At 45.2% G+C, this 22084-nt stretch overlaps 2 protein-coding genes across 9 annotated transcripts in view; one reads left to right on the forward strand and one right to left on the reverse strand.

Moving 5' to 3' along the window:
• The window catches only part of LOC309397331 (uncharacterized protein), a 40521-nt gene extending 35351 nt beyond the window's left edge, over positions 1–5170 (reverse strand). For 3 of the 7 annotated variants that reach the window (XM_081963261.1, XM_081963255.1, XM_081963256.1), the window contains exon 1: positions 4945–5170. The gene's annotated coding sequence lies outside the window, so the exon portion shown is untranslated. Of the gene's footprint in view, positions 1–1635; positions 2024–2220; positions 2342–2377; positions 2893–4713; positions 4923–4944 lie in introns of those variants that run through there. The other 4 variants (XM_081963257.1, XM_081963258.1, XM_081963259.1 and 1 more) reach the window with 4 other exon arrangements.
• A 9891-nt stretch (positions 5171–15061) lies between these two features.
• The window catches only part of LOC309397320 (uncharacterized protein), a 38827-nt gene continuing 31804 nt past the window's right edge, over positions 15062–22084 (forward strand). Inside the window, exons 1-5 of one of the 2 annotated variants that reach the window (XM_081963234.1) lie at positions 15062–15394; positions 16123–16183; positions 16438–16530; positions 19096–19297; positions 20570–20720. In XM_081963234.1, the coding sequence (XP_081819360.1) occupies positions 16460–16530; positions 19096–19297; positions 20570–20720 (424 nt within the window). In that variant the 5' untranslated portion in view covers positions 15062–15394; positions 16123–16183; positions 16438–16459. The remainder of the gene's footprint in view (positions 15395–16122; positions 16184–16437; positions 16531–19095; positions 19298–20569; positions 20721–22084) is intronic. The other variant, XM_081963235.1, reaches the window with a different exon arrangement.

Consider the following 22084-nt stretch of genomic DNA (forward strand, 5'->3'; position numbering starts at 1 on the left):
GTTACGTGATTTACATTCAGAGGCTTGACAGCTGACTCACGTTTATGACTGTTGCAGTGTCCTGGGAACATGCGATCCCCTTTTACGACCTTCTGACAAGTAAAGTCAATGGGGAAAGCAGATTCACTTAATAGCCATGTTACTAAGGTAACAACTGCAGTGATTCACTTCACAAATGCCACAATAAAAGTTGTAAAATGGGGAAAACTCACAAATGTCTCACGGAGCAACATAAATATTGGCCTTGGTTGCCGTCGTACGTTGAGGACTACCTGTGCAGGTAATCCTTGACATCCGACCACAGAGCCCAGAATTTCAATCAATAAGTTGCTGCGGTCAAAGGTCAAGGTACCACGTGACCTGACATGATTCTACGGTTGTTTTTACCATGGTCATAAAGCGAGTTGCTCCAGCGCTAAGCCAATCACAGGGTTGTTAAGCAAGCCACATGATTGTTCAGTGGATCCAACATATCTAACTGGGCATTTTTTTAAAAAAATTCTCCTGGAAAAGAGCAAAAAAAATGTTGCAAATCAGTCACATGTCTGCGGGATAGTGCCAGCAGTCATAAATGTGAGGCAACTGCCAGGCACCCAACATACGATTGTGTGACCAAGAAGAGGGTGCAATAGTCGTAACTGTGAGGATAGCTTTTTTGAAGTCCGTCAACCATTAACTTTAAGTGGTGGATCATGGCATCCGGTCCTCTCAATTCCTGGCAAATAGATGGGGAAGAAAGGGAGGTGGTGACATATTTTATTTTCCTGGGCTCCAAGATTGGACTGCAAGGGGATCAAACCGGTCAGTCCTAGAGGAGATCAACCCTGACTGCTCTTTAGAAGGGCAGATCCTGAAGATGAAACTCAAATACTTTGGCCGCTTAATGAGCAGGAAGGACTCACTGGAGAAGAGCCTAATGCTGGGACCGATGTAGGGCAAAAGAAGAAGGGGATGATAGAGAATGAGGTGGCTGGATGGAGTCACCGAAGCAGTCGGCGTGAGCTTAAATGGACTCCAGAGGATGGTAGAGGACAGGAAGGCCTGGAGGAACCTTGTCCATGCGGTCACAATGGGTCAGACACAACTTCGCAACTAACAACAATAAATAGAGGAATCTGAAAAAAAAAGCCCAAAGAAAACTAGAAGAAAAAATAAGACACAAAATTAAATATAATAAACAAATCCCTTGGCCTGAGAGCACAGTAATGTACTCTATATTCACTGATTATTTTAAGGACTTCCTGGATTTACACAACACTCTTATTTTCAATGGGGTAAGCGAAAACACAGCTTCTGTATTCTTAAAACCATATAATATCCTCAGAAATAAAGTAGTGTAGAAAGTTAGCACCCACCCCTCTTAGAAGAATGGAATTTTTAAAGGAAATATTAAAAAGGCAGAATGCTACATTTCCCCTAAAGGAGAAACATGTTTCTAAAGACAGAAACCCCGCTCTCTGTCCCAAGTAGAAACTTAAGGGCCCAACTTTTAGAAATGCAGATTTGGTCATCCATTCAAGACAGTATTAAAACCCCAAGGAATGAATTATATTTCTTAAACAAGATTTTTAAAAACCCCAACTCATTGCTAATTAAGGCCAATTAAAATCAAATAACAAAATATACAAAACAAACCTCTAAATTACAAAACGATGTAGAACAAACTATATAAAAATCCATGTACTCATCAAACCAGGTGGTCAGCTGTCCAGGATCTCAAACCCATGTGGCCGTGTCCCCCATCTTTCCAATCAACCTCCATGTTTCCAGTGTCTTTCTCCCCACTGGAAACTGAACCAGATGGATATTTTTTCCAACAGCCGGCAATGACTTAACAGGGTAACCCAAGTCACATCCGCTATTAGAGCAATGGCTGTGTTTTCCAAATAAACCCAAATGCAACTGTTTGAAGCCAAGCATGGCTTGCTGGGTAAGAAAAGTTTTGTTTTGAAAAAAAAACAATCTACTGTATATCCCTTCCTCGCCTCTCCTGGCAGCCTTGTAAAATTTCATGGTTTGTCTTGGTCGGTGAAATTTTATAGTTAGATGGAACTGGGCTGGTGGAGTAAAAGTTGGAGTAAAGAAAAAAAAAAACAAATTAACTGGTTTACATATATGCTATTTGTGAGAGAGGTCCGTTTTCTTAGGCAGAAAGTTGGATCAAATTGCCTCTTCTACTGCCATCATCTGAGGTCACAGCATAGAGAAATATAATCTTACTCGGGAGAAATCTGAACGTTAATTTAGCCGAGCAAACTTTGCCCAACGAGTCGGAATTTATCAAGCTCACAAGCGAAAATACACGCTATAAAGGAGTCCTCCTAAGAAATAAAAACCATGCCATGCAGCCATAGAGGTAAAAAATCTAGAAGGATACCTTAAACGCACACGTTTCAAATTAGACTTGGAAGTGGCTGCATCGCGCGCACACAAACACACCTCTTGTGTAACCATGTCAAAGATGTGCGTCATATTAAACCTTCCCCTGCTCCGATGGGGAACGGAAAACTATTGAAAAACCATCAGCTTTTTTTTTTCAATAGAGGGCTCCCTCCTCTCCCAATTGTTCACTTAATAGAAATTCACAATCATCTTGTCTGTGAAAGGGACACTAACATTTTTTTTTTGTAGTATTGAAAGGTGTCAGCGAGCCATCACTGGAAAAAGGGACAAGAAAACTTCGCCTAATTGTTGCAATTAATTTTCCTTTCCGTTCCCAATTCTCTCTCTCTCTCCCTCCACACAAACACACAATCTGGGGTTCCTTTCCCGAGCATCACAATAGCCGATTTGACACCCACGGCAGCTTGAGTTTCCAAGCAATAAACAACAAAAGCCATCCAACCAAGAGGCAAAGCTCAGAGAACTGGGAAAAATAAAGAGGTCGCTGCACAGAACTACTCCCGGCACTCATGTGAAACCCGGTTTCAGGAAGCCATGGCTGGATTCCCGAGGCCCCAACAAGCAAGCCACATTCCGGCCTTCTCACACGATCTTTTTCAACAATCAACTTTCCCAACAATATAAGCAAATGGGCAGGCAAAAAACTCCGTGTTTTCTTGGCCTTCTCTCTGTATGAAGCCATGGGCCAAAGCATAGGGTGGTTGTAGAAAATACTCCAGAGTCCTTTTTTTGCTTCATCCCATCCACTTTGCATTAAGAATGCCAAATGCATGCACATCACCTAGCCAAATTAGTCCAGTAAGATAACCCTTAGCCTTACTTTATTGTCAGTCTGAGTGTACACGAACCAGCGTACATTAAAATGAAATGGGTTACATACAGCACATACCTCCAATATACACTACATCATGACAAAATAAATATACATACATCCATACACAATTATGCATATGCCCACACATATATGATACGACACAGAGAAACAACAGTTTAGTTCGGATGGATATATGTACATGGGGGGGGGGGGAGAAATCATTTAAAATGGGTTGAAATCTTGTGCCTTTCTAAGCGCCCAGCTAATTTATCGTAGCAGCAACAACAAGAACAATTTTAAAAAGCCTAAGATGGCCTAATTTAGCCAATGAGGGGGTCCTTGGTGTTCTCTTGAGCTTGCTTGTTTTTTGCAGACGTTTCATGACCACATTAGGTAACGACATCAATGCTATCCCAAAGGTGATTTTTTTCAAGAGGAAGCTGGACTTTTTCAAGAGGCAACTGGACTTTCTGTGTTTTTTTTCTCTGAAGGTGTTTCAGTTCTCATCCAAGAAGCTTCTTCAGCTCCTTCCGCAGAGTCGAACAAGCTTCTTGCGTGAGAAATGAAACGTCTCCAAAGAAAAACCAGAAAGTCCAGTTGCCTCTTGGGGAAGGAAAAAAAAAAGACAGCCTTGGGACAACCGTGACCTGGGATGACTGAGAATCTCCAGTGGCAACATCAGTGCTAGTAAGGAGTGGTGTTGCTATCAGTTTATATTCTGGGGACTTGTGGGTGGGTGGGTGGCATAAACGTACCCTGGTTAAGAAACTGCCAAAGAAGCCAACAGCAAAACAACCCAACCAAAGAATCTCTAAGACTCACCCAGATTGGGCAAGTCCCCAGAGTATAAATTGACAAGCAAACCTTACTTGCCTACCAGTCCTGATGACGTTACCTAGTGTGGGTTGTGAGACGTCTGCAAGAAAGCAAGCTCAGAGAAGCACCAAGGACCCCGTCATTGGGCAAATCCCCAGAATATAAATTGACAAGCAAACCCCACTTGCCTACCAGCCCTGATGATGTTACCTAGTGTGGGTCGTGAGACGTCTGCAAGAAAACAAGCAAGCTCAGAGAAGCACCAAGGACCCCCCCCCCACCTCTCTCCTCCTTCGAACCTCGGACTTGCGATAATTCGGAGCGGCGCTACAAAACGGGGGAGGGAGGGGGGAAGAAGAGGAGAGTAACGCACGCATCGGTTTGCTGCGATACACGTGTCGTCCGGATTTTTTATATATACATCAATATACATATCGAATAATAATAATAAGACCATCCTCAGGGCAAATATGTATCACTCCACCCACGCGCCCCAGTTGGATGGGCTGCTGGGGGCTTATTATCCCATCCTCAGTTAGGGCCAAATTGTATTGGGGTCTTTCCACCCCCATCCCTATTTCCCCCCCTCCGTGGCTGAGAGTTTGCATTTGCGCGCCCGAGGGAGGAAGAAAATAAATATAAATAAATAAAAAGCAAGGAGGGGGAGGGAAGGAACAAACCAAGATGGCTCCCCGCGCAATTGCAAAGCGTTCCCCGCTTCAGACAATGGGTGCTCTCCCTTCTAGCCTTTTGCATAAGTCTACGGTTGAGAGAGAGAGAGATGCGTGTTTCCTCCCCGCCCGGAGATGCGCGTTGTCAGCCAGCCCCGGGCTCCGTGCGCGCCTGGGCAACGCGCCGCCTTCGCCTTCCGACCCCTCGGGCTTCCGGCTTTTCTTTCCAAGCAAACTCACCGCTTCTCCTTTTTCGCCCTGCCGCCTCCTTTCTTCCCTTTCTTTGCAAGCGGGCGACACGCGAGAGGGCGCTTTCACACGATCGCGGATTAAAAAATAACACAACCCAGGAAGAAGATCCCGCCGTTCAAAAAGGATACGATCTTCCCCCCACCCCCGCCGGGCCGGATTTTTTGGTTTATCCCGAAAGGCCAAAGGCCGATCCAAACCCGGGATTTCCTCTCTTCTCTCCGTCTAAGCGCCTTCCCCCCCCCCGCGAAGATGGTGACATGGTTTGCTCCGCTCGGAGGAGGGGAGGGGCGAAGATGGTGACGTAGCTTGTTCCACTTCGAGGAAAGGGGGGGGCTTTTTTTTAAAAAAAAAATCTGGCTGGCCCTGTGGTAGCCCAGACACGCTGCGGGGAGATTTTAAAGAGTTTAAACAGCCGTGCTGGCTTTCTAAGGGGTGAAAGCGTAACGTTGCAAGAGCTTGGGATAAAAGCGGTGACCCCCACCGGCGGGTCTGAAGTGGTACCGCCCGCTCTACCCACCGCTTTCGCTAAACCTTTCGATCCGCCTCCGAATCAAGGATCGACGAATTGAGCGCGCGCTGAGTCCGAAAGGCGCCCTCTTTTTTTTTTGGCAATTTAAATCTCTGGGATTACATAAATTCATGACGCTTCATTTCTCAGCTACCCGGGAGGGCGGGGCTGGAAAACCGCTCTTACTTCGGATGAAACGGTGGAAAGGAAACGCGTTTGCAATCAATTCGCTTTCAACTAAAGATAGTACCGCGGTCAGCGCTGTTTTGATTTTTTCAAAGAGTGAATCGAGCACTAAAACGGTGATCCTGTACTATCTAGGTAAATAAACCCAGGGAGTTGAAAATGCTAAAGCAAGGGAGACAAATGAAACTCAAAAATAAGAGGGTGGTTGGACTCCGATCCCATCGGCCCCTGCCAAGGTGGGTAGCAGCCAGGATCGATGGGAGAGGGCCATATTCCGAGATCCTGCTCGAAATAACGCCTGGGCACCGAGACAGCCGGCTTGCACCTTTTCCTGTAGAATAGAAATGAAGTCATAGGAGAGCTGGAAGTGAGGGTCTACATTGCACCGCTATTTTTTTTTTATCTCTATGGCGGGAGTGGGACAACTACAGCTGGCACAGGAATTCTGGGAGTTGAAGTCCGTAGGTCGTAAAGGGGCCATAATTGCCTACCTACCTCTACTCTATGGAAAGCATTTGTGAGCATTGATGAGTGGCTTCAATGTAAATAGGCAGGAACTGGACAACCGCGCACCAGGTCAATCATGCAAAAACCACACCAAATAATTGAGACCAATTGAAGTTTTGGTGCCCTTATGGCCATGCCTGCACTGTTTCCAGGCAGCATTATGGAAGAGTGAGCTTCTCACCTGGTACACAGTTTTCAACCTCTCTAGGCCAATGTTCCCCAACCTTCGCAACTTTTTATGTTGTGCAGGCTTCAATCCCCAGAATTCTCCAGCTAGCTTCTGGGAGTTGGGAATTCTGGGAATTGAAGTCCACACCATTTGAACTTGCTAAGGTTGATGATGGAGAAACACTTATAGTTGACAGCTTGAATATTTTTCTCTTTTTTTCATTTTTTTTAATTTTCAAAACAAACATAAAGATCCTCCTTCTTTACATACTGTAGAAAGTGTATCAGTTGGTTACAAAAGGCTTTTGTGCATTTCTTCCACTGTCATCAAGTATAATTCATATTAACTGTAGTATCTTAACTCAGATGTTTATACATATTACCATAATCATACTTCCACTTTTATTTGACTATGATTGTTTAAATGTCCTTCATCATAAAATATACCAAAATTTAGTACATAACCACATACTGGCATTTCATTTACTTATTTATAAGATCCTTCATTAACACTAAATCCTTATATTCTAGCTAAACAGCCATAATATTTAATAACAAAATTTTCTAATCCTCCTTTCCAAATCACTGTTTACAATTTACAATTTACTGTTTACAATTTACATCCAGCTTCCTTATATTGTACCCATATATATATAGTTCTTTTGCTGTTGTTATTATTATTATTAACCTTTATATAAGGTAGACCATAACCTACTACTAGATAAAGTAGAAGAATGTGGGTTAGACAGCATCACCACCAGATGGATTGGTAACTGGCTGACCAACCGCACTCAACGTGTAGTTCTCAATGGAACTGCATCTACATGGAGGGAAGTATGCAGTGGAGTACCCCAAGGCTCTGTTTTAGGCCCAGTACTCTTCAACATCTTCATCAATGATTTGGATGAGGGAATAAATGGGGAACTCATCAAATTTGCAGATGATACCAAGCTGGCAGGAATAGCCAACACTCCAGAAGATAGGCTTAAGATACAGAAGGATCTTGACAAACTTGAACATTGGGCACTATCTAATAAAATGAAATTCAATGGTGAAAAGAGTAAGGTTCTACATTTAGGCAACAAAAACGGAATGCACAGGTACAGTATAGGTGATACCTTACTCAGTAGTAGTAACTGTGAAAGGGATCTTGGAGTCCTAGTGGACAACCATTTAAATATGAGCCAGCAGTGTGCAACAGCTGCCAAAAAAGCCAACACAGTTCTAGGCTGCATCAACAGAGGGATAGAATCAAGATCACGTGAAGTGTTAATACCACTTTATAATGCCTTGGTAAGGCCACACTTGGAATACTGCATTCAGTTCTGGTCGCCACGATGTAAAAAAGATGTGGAGACTCTAGAAAGAGTGCAGAGAAGAGCAACAAAGATGATTAGGGGACTGGAGACTAAAACATATGAAGAACGGTTGCAGGAACTGGGTATGTTTAGCTTAAGAGAAAGAAGGACTAGGGGAGACATGATAGCATTATTCCAATATCTCAGAGGTTGCCACAAAGAAGAGGGAGTCAAACTATTCTCCAAAGCACCTGAGGGTAGAACAAGAAGCAATGGGTGGAAACTAATCAAGGAGAGAAGCAACTTAGAACTGAGGAGAAATTTCCTGACAGTGAGAACAATTAATCAGTGGAACAGCTTGCCTCCAGAAGTTGTGAATGCCCCAACACTGGAAGTCTTTAAGAAGATGTTGGATAGCTATTTGTCTGAAACGGTATAGGGTTTCCTGCCTAGGCAGGGGGTTGGACTAGAAGACCTCCAAGGTCCCTTCCAACTCTACTATTGTATTGTATTGTATATATAATCCAAAAGGATTTCTAGCCTTCCCTTCACGGGTATCGTTCAATATCCAATTATTACTTATCATAACACTACACATTGTATACATTACTATCATTATCAATTTTTTATTTAACTATACCTATTGTCACTAAATTTCACTAGGTTTAGCTAGTTTTAAATTATACTCTTCCATCTATCAACCTGTATCTTTCCAGTAACAAAACAATCTCATATCTTCTGCCATTTGTGGAACTATTCTAAACATCTTCTTAATCAAATCTGTATGGACTTCTCTTAGCAACTCCTTGCTTCTAAGGTCTCTCTTGAATATTTTTCTTAATGATCTCCTGTCCAAGTAACCCAACTGTGCTTAAGCTTCTCGAGATCAGTCAAGAAGCATGTTTTCTTCAAAAATAACTGAAATGGTATTGCCATTCACTTTCTCCTGGATTATTCACATTCTGTTACATGGTACATAACAGAGCTGGAGGGGATCTTGGAGATCTTCTTTAGAGAGAGAGAAAAACAGAACTTGTCTTAATAATGAATAAAGGTACCTCTCTACACACCTAAACAGCTTTAACATGTGTTTGACTTCAGTTCCCAGAATTCCACAGCCAGCATGTTAAAAATTTCCAAGGATGAGAAACGCTGCATTAAAAGAACCTAAAGCAAGGCAAAATTGCTCTTCGTTTGAGATGGGTTTCCAAATTCATGGAGCATGTGGTTGTAGACAGGAGTCAGAATAGAGCTGGAAGGGACATTGGAGGTCTTTTAGTCCAGCCTTCTGCTCAAGCAGGAAACCTTATACCATTCCGGACAAGTGGCTGTCCAATTTCTTCTTTATAACCTCCAGTAATGGCGCACCCACAACGTCTGAAGGGCAATCCGTTCCACTGATTTAATTGTTCTCACTGTCAGGAAATTTCTCCTTAGTTCTAAGTTGCTTCTCAATTAGTTCCCATCCATTGTTTCTTGTCCTGCCTTCTGGTGCTTTGGAGAATAGGTTGACCCCCATCTTCTTTGTGGTAGGCCTTCAAATATCAATATTTCTATTAGGTCACCCTTAGTCCTTCTTTTCACTAAACTAGACATACCCAGTTCCTCCAACCGTACTCAACTTTCCAGTCAAGGAACCAATATGGGTGTCACTAGGACCCTAGAGAGAGAATTATCTCAAGATCGGCTCCAACATGTGTCCAAAAGCTTGGAAGACAATCAGATCTGGCCCTGTTTGGAGAATCGGCCAAAGGTGAGTCCATGCAAGGCAAATGAGAATGTCTCCATTGAGTCAAGCTAAGCTCCTGCCAATTTTATGGAAACATCCAGTTGGTGGGCACTATCTTCTAGGATGTACTTCCCTCCTATCCAATCTGATCCCTAGCCTTAAGACTTTCCTAGTGGTCCCTCATCCAAATCATAATTAGGTGTGATCTTGTCCAGCTTTTTAAAGAGCAACGTACTCAAAAGTCAGTGAATTATTACCATTTGCCATTTAGACAAGAGGAGAAACGGGACAGAATGTCTATTGCTAAGCAAGGCAGTTATTAAGTGATAGTACAACCCCTCCCCCCCTTTTTTTTACCATGGCTGCTAAGTGAATCATGTAATTGTTAAGTGAATCATGTAGTCGTTAAGCAAATCCAGCTTCCCCCACTGACCACGTTGGAATTATCTATCTGTCTATCTATCTATCTATTTATCTATCTACCTACCTACCTAATCTATATACCTCTATCTCTATATATCTATATCTATCTGTCTATATCTAATTTATATCTACCTACCTATATCTATATATCATATATCTATCTATATCTAATCTCTACCTACCTACCTATATCTCTATATCTAATCTATATCTATCTAATCTATATCTAATCTATATCTACCTATCTATATCTATCTATATCTAATCTATATCTATATCTAATCTATATCTACTTACCTGCCTACCTATATCTCTATATATCTATATCTAATCTATGTCTATTTTATAACTATCTAATCTATATCTAATCTATACCTACCTACCTACCTATATCTCTATATATCTCTATATCTAATCTATATCTATCTTATATCTATCTAATCTATATCTAATCTATATCTACCTACCTATATCTATCTATATCTACCTACCTACCTATATCTCTATTATCTCTATATCTAATCTATATCTATTTTATATCTATCTAATCTATATTTAATCTATATCATATCTATCTAATCTATATCTAATCTATATCTACCTACCTATATCTATCTATATCTACCTACCTACCTACCTACCTACCTATATCTCTATTATCTCTATATCTAATCTATAGCTTATATCTATCTAATCTATATCTAATCTATATCTACCTACCTAGCAAAGGAAGATTTGAAACCTTCCAACACTACCCATATCTATATCTAATCTATATCTATCTACCTACCTGTATATCTCTATATCTCTATATCTAATCTATATCTATCTTATATCTATCTAATCTATATCTACCTACCTATATCTATCTATATTTATCTATATCTAATCTATATCTACCTACCTATATCTATCATCTATCTATATCTAATCTAGATATATCTAATCTATATCATCTATCTATATCTAATCTAGCCTAGGACCTGGTAGGAATAGGACTACGACTATGATTCAGGAGGCTGTATAGAGACTGGGGGGGGGGAGCTTTGTTGGTGGATTGCCAGGAGGCCCTTGTCATCGTGCACTTGACTGCACCCCACCTACCCCCCCCTGCTGACTATTTATTAACAACTGCCCCGGATTCCATCTGCTTTAGCCCTAGAGGACTTCTTCCTACCCTATATGATTCACTGCTGATTGACCATCTGCCCCCTGCCTATTCCAACTACAGTCCAACTACCCCTTGCCATTTGCCACCTACCACCCACCGCCCCCACCTCTTGATTGTCATCTAACCAACCTATTACCATCACCCCCCCATCTAAGTCTAATGACTGGACTATTCTGTTTTGCTGCAACCATGCTCTTCAAATTTTTACTGGATTATGACATCTTCAGCACAGACCCTAAGCCCCGATGACGAACTCTTTTAACACTTTATGTATTTAAGGTCAGACCTGATCCTACTGCGAGAGTCCCCCCTCTCGCAGGTGTGGCCCTCCACCCTTTCGAGGGCCCACCTTGATGACGGATTTATTAATCCCGAGAGGTGGAGGAAGCGGAGACTCAGGGGGTTTTTAGTCAGTTGTTTTTTAAAAATTTGTAGGGGTGGGGTCTCAGGGGTTGTGGGGCGGGTGGGTCAGATCAGGAACGATGTGAGAGCCGGGCCCCCAGGTGTGGTCGCGAGCAGAAGGGGCGGAAGGGAGGAGGAGGGGGAGGACACCATTCCTATACAGGGCTCTTTAATTCCAACGGTCGCAGGGAGGGGCAGATACGAGGACAGTTTAAGAACTTACAGTCGGTTGGGAGACCGTGGTTGCTGGTTACACCCGGTCGCTTGTACCAACCCCCGCGTTCTAGGTGGTCAAGAGTTACAGACCCAAGGCCTGAGGCTGTTGTTATGCAATGCGAGGTCCGTTGTTAACAAGGCCCCCCTCATTCACGATCTAATTTTAGAGGGGGAGCCGGACCTCGCGGGAATAACGGAGACCTGGTTGGGCCACGAGGGAGGTCTTCCCCTCGTGGAAATGTGCCCACCAGGCTACCGAGCATTTCACCAGCCCCGGGCCCAGGGAAGGGGCGGCGGGGTGGCAGCAATTATTCGGGAGGACTTAGAGCCAAGGGAGTCTACTGTGCCACAGACGTCCGGATGTGAATCCCTTGTTGTGAAATGGGGGCCTGGGAGACAGTTGGGCCTGCTGATAGTATACCTGGCTCCTCGCTATACATCAGCGGCCCTGCCCGAACTCCTCGAGCTGATCGCATCGGTGGCGGTTGAGACCCCAAAACTTTTAGTGATGGGGGATTTTAACCTGCCATCGATGGGAGAAGCATCAGAGGGGGTTCGGGAGTTCATGGCTTTCATGACAGCCATGGACCTGACTCAAATGATTCAGGGCCCAACACACGAGGGAGGACACACTCTGGACCTTGTTTTTGTCTCTGGCCAGTGGCTGAGTGATCTGGGAGGAGGGGACTTAACCATCACTCCCCTGTCATGGTCAGATCACTCACTCCTTCGTCTTGACTTCCCTGGTGCTACCTCCCGCTGCGGGGAGGCGGAACCGGAAAGTTCCAGATGGTTCCGCCCCAGGCGCCTGATGGAACCTGATAGGTTCCAGACGGAGCTTGGGCCACCTCCTGTAACCTTGACCCGCCCCCGGGTAGAGGACCTGGTAGTTGCGTGGAATAATGCAACTACCGGGGCCTTGAACCGGGTGGCGCCTTTGTGGCCTCTCCGGCGGCAACGATCCACCCTAGCCCCTTGGTTTACCGAGGAGCTGAGGGTGATGAAATGCCGCAAGAGACGTCTAGAGAGTCGTTGGAGATCCTCTCGCTCCGAATTTGATCGAACACAGGCATGAGCCCATTTAAGGACGTACCTTGTGGCATTGAGAGTGGCCAAACGCCAATATTGTGCCACTCTCATTGCATCCGCGGAGAACCGCCCTGCCGCCCTGTTTCGGGTGTCCCGCTCCCTCTTGTTTCAGAGGCCGCGGGAGGCCCCCCTACAGGGCAGGGCAGAGGAATTTGGTAAATATCTGCAGGATAAAATCGCTCAAATCCGGAGAGATTGGGTTCCTGTCAGTGATCCAATGGAGACGTCCATGGCGAGTCTTGAGGAATCGATCTGGGAGGAGTTTGACTTGGTTGCCATTGAGGATTTGGACAGATTGTGTGGACGACTGCGACCCACCACATGTTTATTGGACCCGTGCCCCTCCTGGCTTGTACTGGCATCCTGGGAGGTTACACGAGACTGGCTCCTGGGCCTAGTGAATGCTTCGCTGAGCGAGGGGTCTCTCCCGGCCGCCTTGAAAGAGGCGGTGGTGAGACCCTTGCTCAAGAAGCCTTCCCTGGACCCTTTGGAGCTGGCCAATTATCGTCCTGTCTCCAACCTTCCCTTTTTGGCGAAGGTTGTAGAGAGTGTGGTGGCCTACCAGTTTCCACGACATCTGGAGGAAAATGATTATCTAGACCCGCGCCAGTCCGGCTTCCGCCCCGGTCACAGCACGGAGACGGCCTTGGTCGCGTTGGTGGATGATCTCTGGAGGGCCAGAGATAGAGGTTGTTCCTCTATCCTGGTCCTATTAGACCTCTCGGCGGCTTTTGATACCATCGACCATGGTATCCTGCTGCGCCGGCTGGAGGGGTTGGGGGTCCGGGGCACCGTTTTGCGGTGGTTCGGCTCCTACCTCTCTGACCGGACGCAGCGTGTGTTGGCAGGAGAAGAGAGGTCGACCCTACGCCCCCTTACTTGTGGGGTGCCACAGGGGTCGGTCCTCTCGCCACTCCTGTTCAACACATATATGAAGCCGCTGGGTGAGATCATCCGTGGTTTCGGGGTGGGATACCATCTGTACGCTGATGATACTCAGCTGTACTTTTCCACCCCGAACCACCCCAACGAGGCCATCAAAGTGATGTCCCGGTGTGTGGAAGCCATACGGATCTGGATGGATGACAACCGACTCAAGCTCAACCCTTCCAAGACGGAGTGGCTGTGGGTACCAGCTCCCCGGTTCAGCCAATTAATTCCATCATTGGCCATTGGGGGCATTCAACTTGCCCCCGTGGAGCGGGCGCGCAATTTGGGCGTCCTCCTGGATGCCCGGCTGTCCATGGATGACCATGTGACAGCCGTGGCAAGGGGGGCGTTCCACCAGGTTCGCCTGGTGCGCCAATTGCGCCCCCTACTGGACCGGGACGCCTTACGCACAGTCACTCATGCGCTGGTGACGTCTCACTTGGACTACTGTAACGCTCTCTACATGGGGCTTCCCTTGAAATGCACCCGGAGGCTACAGTTGGTCCAGAACGCAGCCGCGCGGGTAATTATGGGGAGTACTAGGTACTCCCATGTGACACCGTTCCTGCGCGAGCTGCACTGGCTTCCTGTGGTCTATCGGGTGCGTTTCAAGGTTTTGATAACAATCTTTAAAGCGCTCCATGGCTTAGGACCTAGTTACTTGCGGGATCGTATTCTGCCCCATACATCCCTGCGACCAATTCGCTTGCACAGAGAGGGCCTCCTCCAGGTGCCGTCCACTAGACAGTGTCGGGGGGCGGCGCCTAGGAGTAGAGCCTTCTCTGTGGCGGGCCCAGCCCTGTGGAATGACCTCCCTCCGGATATTAGGAATACCTCTGACCTCCGCTCCTTTCGTATTAAGCTTAAGACCCACCTATTCCAAGCAGCTGGCCTGGCTCAACTTTGATCTAACCATATTGCTCCTGACGGGTTTTTAACTGGGTATTTTAATTATATTTAATTATCTTGGGGTTTTTAAATACTGTATTTTAATTGTTTTTATTTATCAGCCGACCTCCTCCTTGTGTGTGTCTCGGTATATGTCTGTTATATGTTTGTTTTGTCCACATATTTATTTCATATGTTTCATTGTACGCCGCCCCGAGTCCTTCGGGAGAGGATGCGGCTAAGAAATAAATATTTATTATTATTATTATTATTATTATTATTACTATATCTACCTACCTACCTACCTACCTACCTACCTACCTATATCTCTATATATCTATATCTAATCTATATCTATTTTATATCTATCTAATCTATATCTACCTACCTACCTATATCTCTATATCTAATCTATATCTATTTTATATATATCTAATCTATATCTGTCTATCTGTATATCTATATCTATATCTAATCTATATCTATTTATTTACCTACCTACCTATCTCTAATCTATATCTATCTACCTACCTACCTACATCTCTCTCTCTCCCTCCCTTTTTAAACCCCTGCTTGATCGTGCATCGGGTCCTGCAAGGCTCAAGAGAGCGAGGGAAGCGGCTAGAGAGGAGAAAAGCGGCGGAGGAAGTGGAGGAAGGATTTAGCGGGTGGACGCAAAAGGGGGAAGACATTCTCCGGCGCACTTTCCCAGTCCGGATTTGCCTGCTTGAGAAGTGGCGTTTGGTTGCTGGTGCGCGGAGGGAGAAACGAGCGGAGGCTTGAAAAAAGCGGCTGTGCCCGTAGGAGGAGAGGCTCGGAGAAGGGAGCAGCAAAGGCTGAGGATCCTGGGTTCAAATGCCGCCTCTCGGCAGTTAAGGGAGGAATTGGATGGTTCGGGTGGCCAACGTCGAGAGACGGAGGAGGTGAGCCAAGCAGAGCCCGCAGCCGGTCTCCAAAGCAGCGTTTCTGAACCGTGGCCGCTTTTAAGAAGGGTGGACTTCAACTCCCAGGGTCCCTCAGCATGCCATGCTGGGTGGGGAATTCTGGGAGTTGGAGTCCAGCCTTTTCAGAAGCTGCCAGGGTTCAGAAATACTACAGATCAGGGGTCTTGAAATTTGGCCGCTGTAATACTTGTAGACTTCAACTCCCAGGGTTCTTCAGCACGCCAAGCTGGGTGGGGAATTCTGGGAGTTGGAGTCCATCCCTTTTTAAAAATTGCTTTCTGGGCTTCAATTCTTAATTTATGCTAAGCTGCAAAGTGGTGTGACATTTGATGTTCTTAATCTGCTGTTTGACACACTAAGGGGCTTTCTTTCTTCATTTAATTATCAATTATTGGTTTTTGTTCTAGGTGACCCCACCCACACACACACACACAATTAAAAGTCAGTGTAGTGTAACAATTAAAAGTCATATGCTGCTAAATATTTTAAGGAAATATTTCTAGGAAAAAGACTTAAAATATTTAGCAGCATATGACTTTTAATTGTTACACTACAACAATTAGTTGCAATTAGTTTTAATGGAGTGGGGGAGAAGTAGCCTCCTTTACACAGGCAAGTGCTTTGTTCATCCTAAATCATGCAGAATATATGAACCTGGTCCCGTTGCAAAATCTGAAGTCTTTTTTTCCTCTTTCTTTTCTCTGTAGGTTTCCTTTGATCTCTGAAAGAAAAAGAATACACCTGGTGACTGACCTTTGACCCCCCCAGGTAACACAATGGCTACCTTTTTCTCAAAATGTGAAATCTATTTAATGATCTCCAATTGTTTATTGTTTCCTCCCCCCCCCCCCCTTCAAGGTTGGTAAGAAATGCAGGAAAATCATGGCACAAAGCTTGAACAGGAAGATGCTAACAGATTTGGGGGTGGGTTTATTGGGGGAATTTATCAGAGGGAGGGAAGTTGCTTTGGGGCCTGGGTCTCTGCCAGGTTTGATTAGCTCCTCTTCTTTTCCCTTCCACAGTTCGTGGGATAGAGAGACAGTCATGGTGAAATCATGCTGCGCAATAAACTGCAATAACAAATTTTCACTGGGCAATAATATCTCCTTTCACAGGTAAGTCAAACCTCCTTCCAAACTGCATCCCTGTTTGGTTTGGGGGCAGCCGTGCCTCAGATAGAAAGTCCATACAGAGAGTGGTAAGGACAGTGGAGAAGATTTTATAGGAAGCTTGCTTCCTGTCATTCAGGATGCTGCTTATAAATGCTATGAGCTTAGAGCTCGAAGCATTGTTAGAGATCTCATACACCCACTTCATGGTCTGTTTCTGTTGCTCCCCTCTGGGAGGAGGTTTTAAAGTATTTCTAGCAGGACTACCAGATTCTGTGACAGTTTTGTTCCCTGGGCCATCCGTCTGGTAACCTCGCAAGATTCGTTTTTCTTGCAATGTACATGTATACATCTGAATTAGACTGTATTGTTTCTCTCTTGTCATAATATATGTGGGGCTATGCATTATTTTGTAGAGCCAAACCAGACAGTTATGGAGTTGCAGCTGACAGACTCAATAATTCCTCTGTAGAACAGAATCAGCAGCTCTTTGGGCAGTTTGAGCTTCCTGAGTTGGCGCAGAAAGAACATTCTTTGTTGTGCTTTTTTGATGACGTTTTTGATGTTAGGTGCCCATTTTAAGTCTTGAGATATGATATTTCGTGACTTAGGTAACATCAATGTGAGAGAGGGTGACATTTGTTGCCTGCTTATATGTACAGCTGCTTGTCCTGCCAGACTGGTGAGGGTGTGACATTAGATGAAGTCAGCCATGTAGATGTCCTGAAGGGGCTTTTTTCAAAAGGCAATTGGACTTTCTGGGGTGGTTTTTTTTTTCTCAAGACGTTTTGCTTCTCATCCAAGAAGCTTCTTCAGCTCTGACTGGATGGTGGGGAATGGAAGGATGGATCCAGTCCCCACCGTCCAGTCAGAGCTGAAGAAGCTTCTTGGATGAGAAGCAAAACGTTTTCAAAGAAAAAAACCAGAAAGTCCAGTTGCCTCTTGAAAAAAAAAGCACCTTTGGACAACCCTGACCTGGGATGACTGAGAATCTCTGGCAGGAAAGTTAAAAACAAAAATACACCCCTCCAATTACCGTATTTTTCAGAGTATATAGGCTTTCAGCCATGTAGTTGTTATCCAGAGAATGAAACCAGCCACAGACAGATAGATAGGCCTTCTTTAATGTCCAGTCATTAAGTGTCCTGGCAGCGTTGAGCAAGGGACATGTAGGACATGTCCTCGTAGTTTCAGTTATAGTAGCATTGTGCTATCATGTACAGGTTCTGGCAATTCACTTAACAACTGTGGCAAAAAATGTCGTAAAAAGGGGCAAAGCTCACTTAACGATTGACTCCCTTAACAACGGAAATGTTGGGCTCAATTGCAGTCGTAAGTCGAAGACCCCTTAACTTGAAGGGGGTAAAACATAGGAAATTTGGAGAAGTATTTGGAGGGGAGGAAAAAAATACCTTTAGGAAATCTTAAGATTTTGCTTCGGCTAAACAAGGCAGAAGCTGTAGGGGGAAAACTGTTTTATATAGATAAGGGCCAACCGTACCACTTACCGTATTTTTTGGACTATAAGATGCACTGGTGTATAAGACGCATCAAGATTTTGAAGAGGTAAGTAAGAAAAGAAAAGTTTTTGCCTTCCTTCAGTCCCCAGCAGCACTCTGCAGGCTTCAGCAGGGCTGGAGGAAGACAAAAATGCCCCCTTTTTTGCGAAAAACGAGCCATTTTCCACAAAAATGGGGGGTATTTTTGCCTTACCCTAGCCCTGCTGAAGCCTGCAGAGTGCTGCTGGAGGCTGAGGGAAGGCAAAAACCCCTCCGGTTTTGTGAAAAACGGCCCATTTTTTGCAAAAATGGGGTGGGGTGGGGGCAGGGCTTCGGTAGGCCCAAAATGGCTATATTCGGTATATAACCAACATTTCCACGCTCTTTTTTGGGGGGGGGGGGAAGGTGCGTCTTATACTCCGATAAATACGGTAATACACCTCTCCCACTATCTGCTTTAGAGCCTTAGCGCGGTCCCTTCTGAGCCTCTTTTTCCCCCTGTTCTGCAGCTGTGGGCTACGCTGCCTCTTATCTGTTTGTTCCCTAGACAGTATCCCTTCATCCCCCAAGGTCTTTCCTTCATCCTTTCACAGCAGTAAGCAGCACCCAGCAACAACTTGTTAATTGTTGTTACTAGTGAAACTATTGTGACATCATTAATGTTACCCTCCTCATCATTAAGAGCCATGGTGCTGCAGAGGTTAGAATGCAGTACTGCAGGCTAATTCTGCCAACTGCCAACAGTTCGATCCTGATTGGGCTCAAGGTTGACTCGGCCTTCCATCCTTCCGAGGTCGGTAAAATAAGGCCCCAGATTGTTGGACCAACTCTTGTAAACCATTCAGACAGGGCTGTAAAGCACTACAAAGCGGTATATAAGTCTTAAGCCAGGGGTGTCCAAACTTGGGAACTTTAAGACTTGTGGACTTCAATTCCCAGAATTCCCCAGCCAGCCACACTGGCTGGGGAATTCTGGGAGTTGAAGTCCACAAATCCTAAAGTTCCCAAGTTTGGACACCCCTGTCTTAAGCGTTCTTGCTATTACGCCTGTTGTGTTGTTATTTGCCTATAGGTTTCCCCTGGGGAAAAAAGACGTCTTAAAAAAATGGGTCTGGAACATTCGGCGGAAGAATTTCACTCCCACACGTCACCATGTGCTTTGCTCAGAACATTTTTGCGAGGCCGATTACCTAGAAAATGTGGCTTCCGGACGGCGATACCTCAAGCCGGAAGCGATTCCGACTGTTTTTAATATACCTGAGCGACAGAGGAAGGTAAAAGTAGAGCCGGTGGGACTGGTTCTCTCTCCCCCCCCTCCCATTATTGAAAGTAAGCATCAGTTGTTTTACTCCTTGTCTTCCAAAAATGATTGTCTTCCAACAAAGATGATGAGGGGACTGGAGGCTGAAACATATAGAGAACGGTTGCAGGAACTGGGTATGTCTAGTTTGATGAAAAGGAGGACCAGGGGAGACATGATAGCTGTCAGGGGAAAAAAATGCCCTGGGGAAATCTGAGATCAATGGACCGTGGCTGATTCCCTTCCACATATCTTTTGAGATATTGAGAAAAATAAAAGTCTTCAAAAGTATTCTAATTAATAAACAAACTTTAATAATAAAATAAAAGGTAAATGAAACAGAAAATAACTAATTGTTACATTTTGATAATAAAAGCTACGTCTGCCAAGCTGGCAGCCGAACAAAGAAGAAGGGAATTTGGAATGTGTAACGCGTGCGCAATAAATCACTTTCAGATAAGAACTTTTTGTTTTATGACCTGCGCAATAAAGCTTTCTTAGTTTAACTCTTGAATGTCAGTTTAGGCAGTTCAGGCCTAGCAAACTTTTTAACATCGTGACAATAGCAGCGTTCCATTATTTGAGGGGCTGCCACAAAAAGGAAGGGTCCGATCCAGACGTGGTACTCAGCAGGTCCTGACCAGTTCTGGAGAACCGGGAGCGGAAATTTTGAGTAGTTCGGAGAAGCGGTAAATACCACCTCTGACTGACCCCGCCACAATCTATTCTCTGCCTCCTGATCGGGAGGTAATGGGGATTTTGCAGTATCCTTCCCCTGCCACGCCCACCAAACCACGCCCACAGAACCGGTAGTAAAAAAAAATTGAATCCCACCACTGGGCCAATCTATTTTTCAAAGCACCACAAGGCAAGACAAGCTATGGGTGGAAACTAATCAAGGAGAGAAGCAACTTAGAACTGAGGAGAAATTTCCTGACAGAACAATTAGTCAGTGGAACAAGTTGCCTCCAGAAGTTGTAAATGCTCCAACATTGGACGTTTTTAAGAAGATGTTGGCTATCCATTTGTCTGAAGTGGTGTTGGGTTTCCTGCCTAAGCAGGGGGTTGGACTAGAAGACCTCCATGGTCCCTTCCAACTCTGTTATTCTATGATATCCATAACGTGGGATCTGTTTCTGTTTCTTTCTCTCAGTGAATCCTAAAAGCCTTTCATTGGCAGCTGTGTGACACAGCCAGCTGGATTTGCCGGGTACCTTTCTCCAAGTTTATCTTGTCTCTTCCGCAGGGCGCTAAAAGAAGGCGGCCGCTTCTCCGCCGTAAGCCCCCCGACCCTCCACCGAGCAATCTGTTAAAAGTGGAAAGCAGTGCCAACGCGCCCTTGCCCGGGAGTGGCGTTGTGGGTCTGGAGCACTCCTACTCTCTTCCCGCCAGCCCAGGTAAGCCAGGGGTGCCCTTTGGTTCAGTTTGTGTGGCAGGAAAGCGGGCGCGCGGAAAATGCGTCCTTGAGTTCAGGAGGAGAGTGCGGCCTCCACACAAACGTCGCGATTTTGGGAGCTCACACGGTACAGGTCGTCCTCGACTTACAACCGCAATTGAGCCCAGAATGTGCCTCATTTTACAACTCTTTTTTTTTTCTTCTTTTGGCCACATTTGTTAAGTGAATCGCTGCAGTTGGTAAATTAGTAACACGTTTGTTCAGCGAATCTAGTTTCCTCGCTGACGTTATTGTCAGAAGGTGGCCAAAGGGGATTATGTGACTCCTGGACTTTGCAACCGTCATACACGTGAGTCGGTTGTGAAGCCTCCAAATGTAAATCACGGGACCCCCCTCTGGGGGATGCTGCAGGGTCGTAAGGTCATGAGTCACTTTTTTCGGTACCGTTGTCACTTCTAGCGGTCAGTTGTAAGTCGAAGACTATCTGTATATACCGTATTTTTCGGAGTACAAGACACACCTTTCCCTCCGCCCCCCAAAGAGGTGAAAATCTGGGTGCATCTTATAAACTGAATACAGCATTTTTGGCCTCCCTAAACCCTGCCCCCTTCACCAAAATTGCCGTGCAGAGGGTTTGGGAGGCCTGTAAAGTGCTCCTGGGGGTTAAGGAGGGCAAAAACAAGCGAACAATGGGCCGTTTTTTGCTTGTTTTTGCCCCAGGCCCCAGGAGCGCTTTGCAGGCCTCTCAAACTCTCTGCCTGCTCCGTTTTTCACGAAAAACGAGGTGTGCAGAGGGTTTGGGAGGCCTGCAGAGTGTAAAAACTTTTTGTTAAAAATTTACTTCTTAAAAATCTTTGGTGCATCTTCTACTCCGGTGCGACTTCTACTCCGAAAAATACAGTAAGTCTTCGTTCTAGTTTATGAAAACTAAATGACATTCATCCGGTCTTGGGCCTCGATCCCATTTCCTGCGTACCTGTTGAAGGACATCGTACGCACCAATGCATCTGTGAGATGGATTGTTCTTCCCCACCTTCTCTTAGGGCAATGGTTCTCAACCTGTGGGCCGGGACCCCTTTGGGGGTCGAACAAGTCTTTCACAGGGGTCGCCTAAGACCATTGGAAAACACATATATTTAAAAAAATAAATACAGAAAACATAAAATAATTTTATGGTTGGGGGTCAGCGGAACATGAGGAACATGAGGCGGCATTAGGAAGATTGAGAACCACTGTCTTAGGGTATCTTCTATAGCAGGGGTGTTAAACTCGATTTCACTGAGGGCCGCATCAAGACTGTGTTTAATCTCGGGGGGACCCAGGGTGTGTGTGACCAGCTCGACATCACTCTTGTCAGGGGCGCCT

The sequence above is a fragment of the Natrix helvetica genome (genome assembly GCF_964273705.1).
Source record: "Natrix helvetica genome assembly, chromosome: 1".
In the NCBI taxonomy this organism is placed as follows: Eukaryota; Metazoa; Chordata; class Lepidosauria; order Squamata; family Natricidae; genus Natrix; species Natrix helvetica.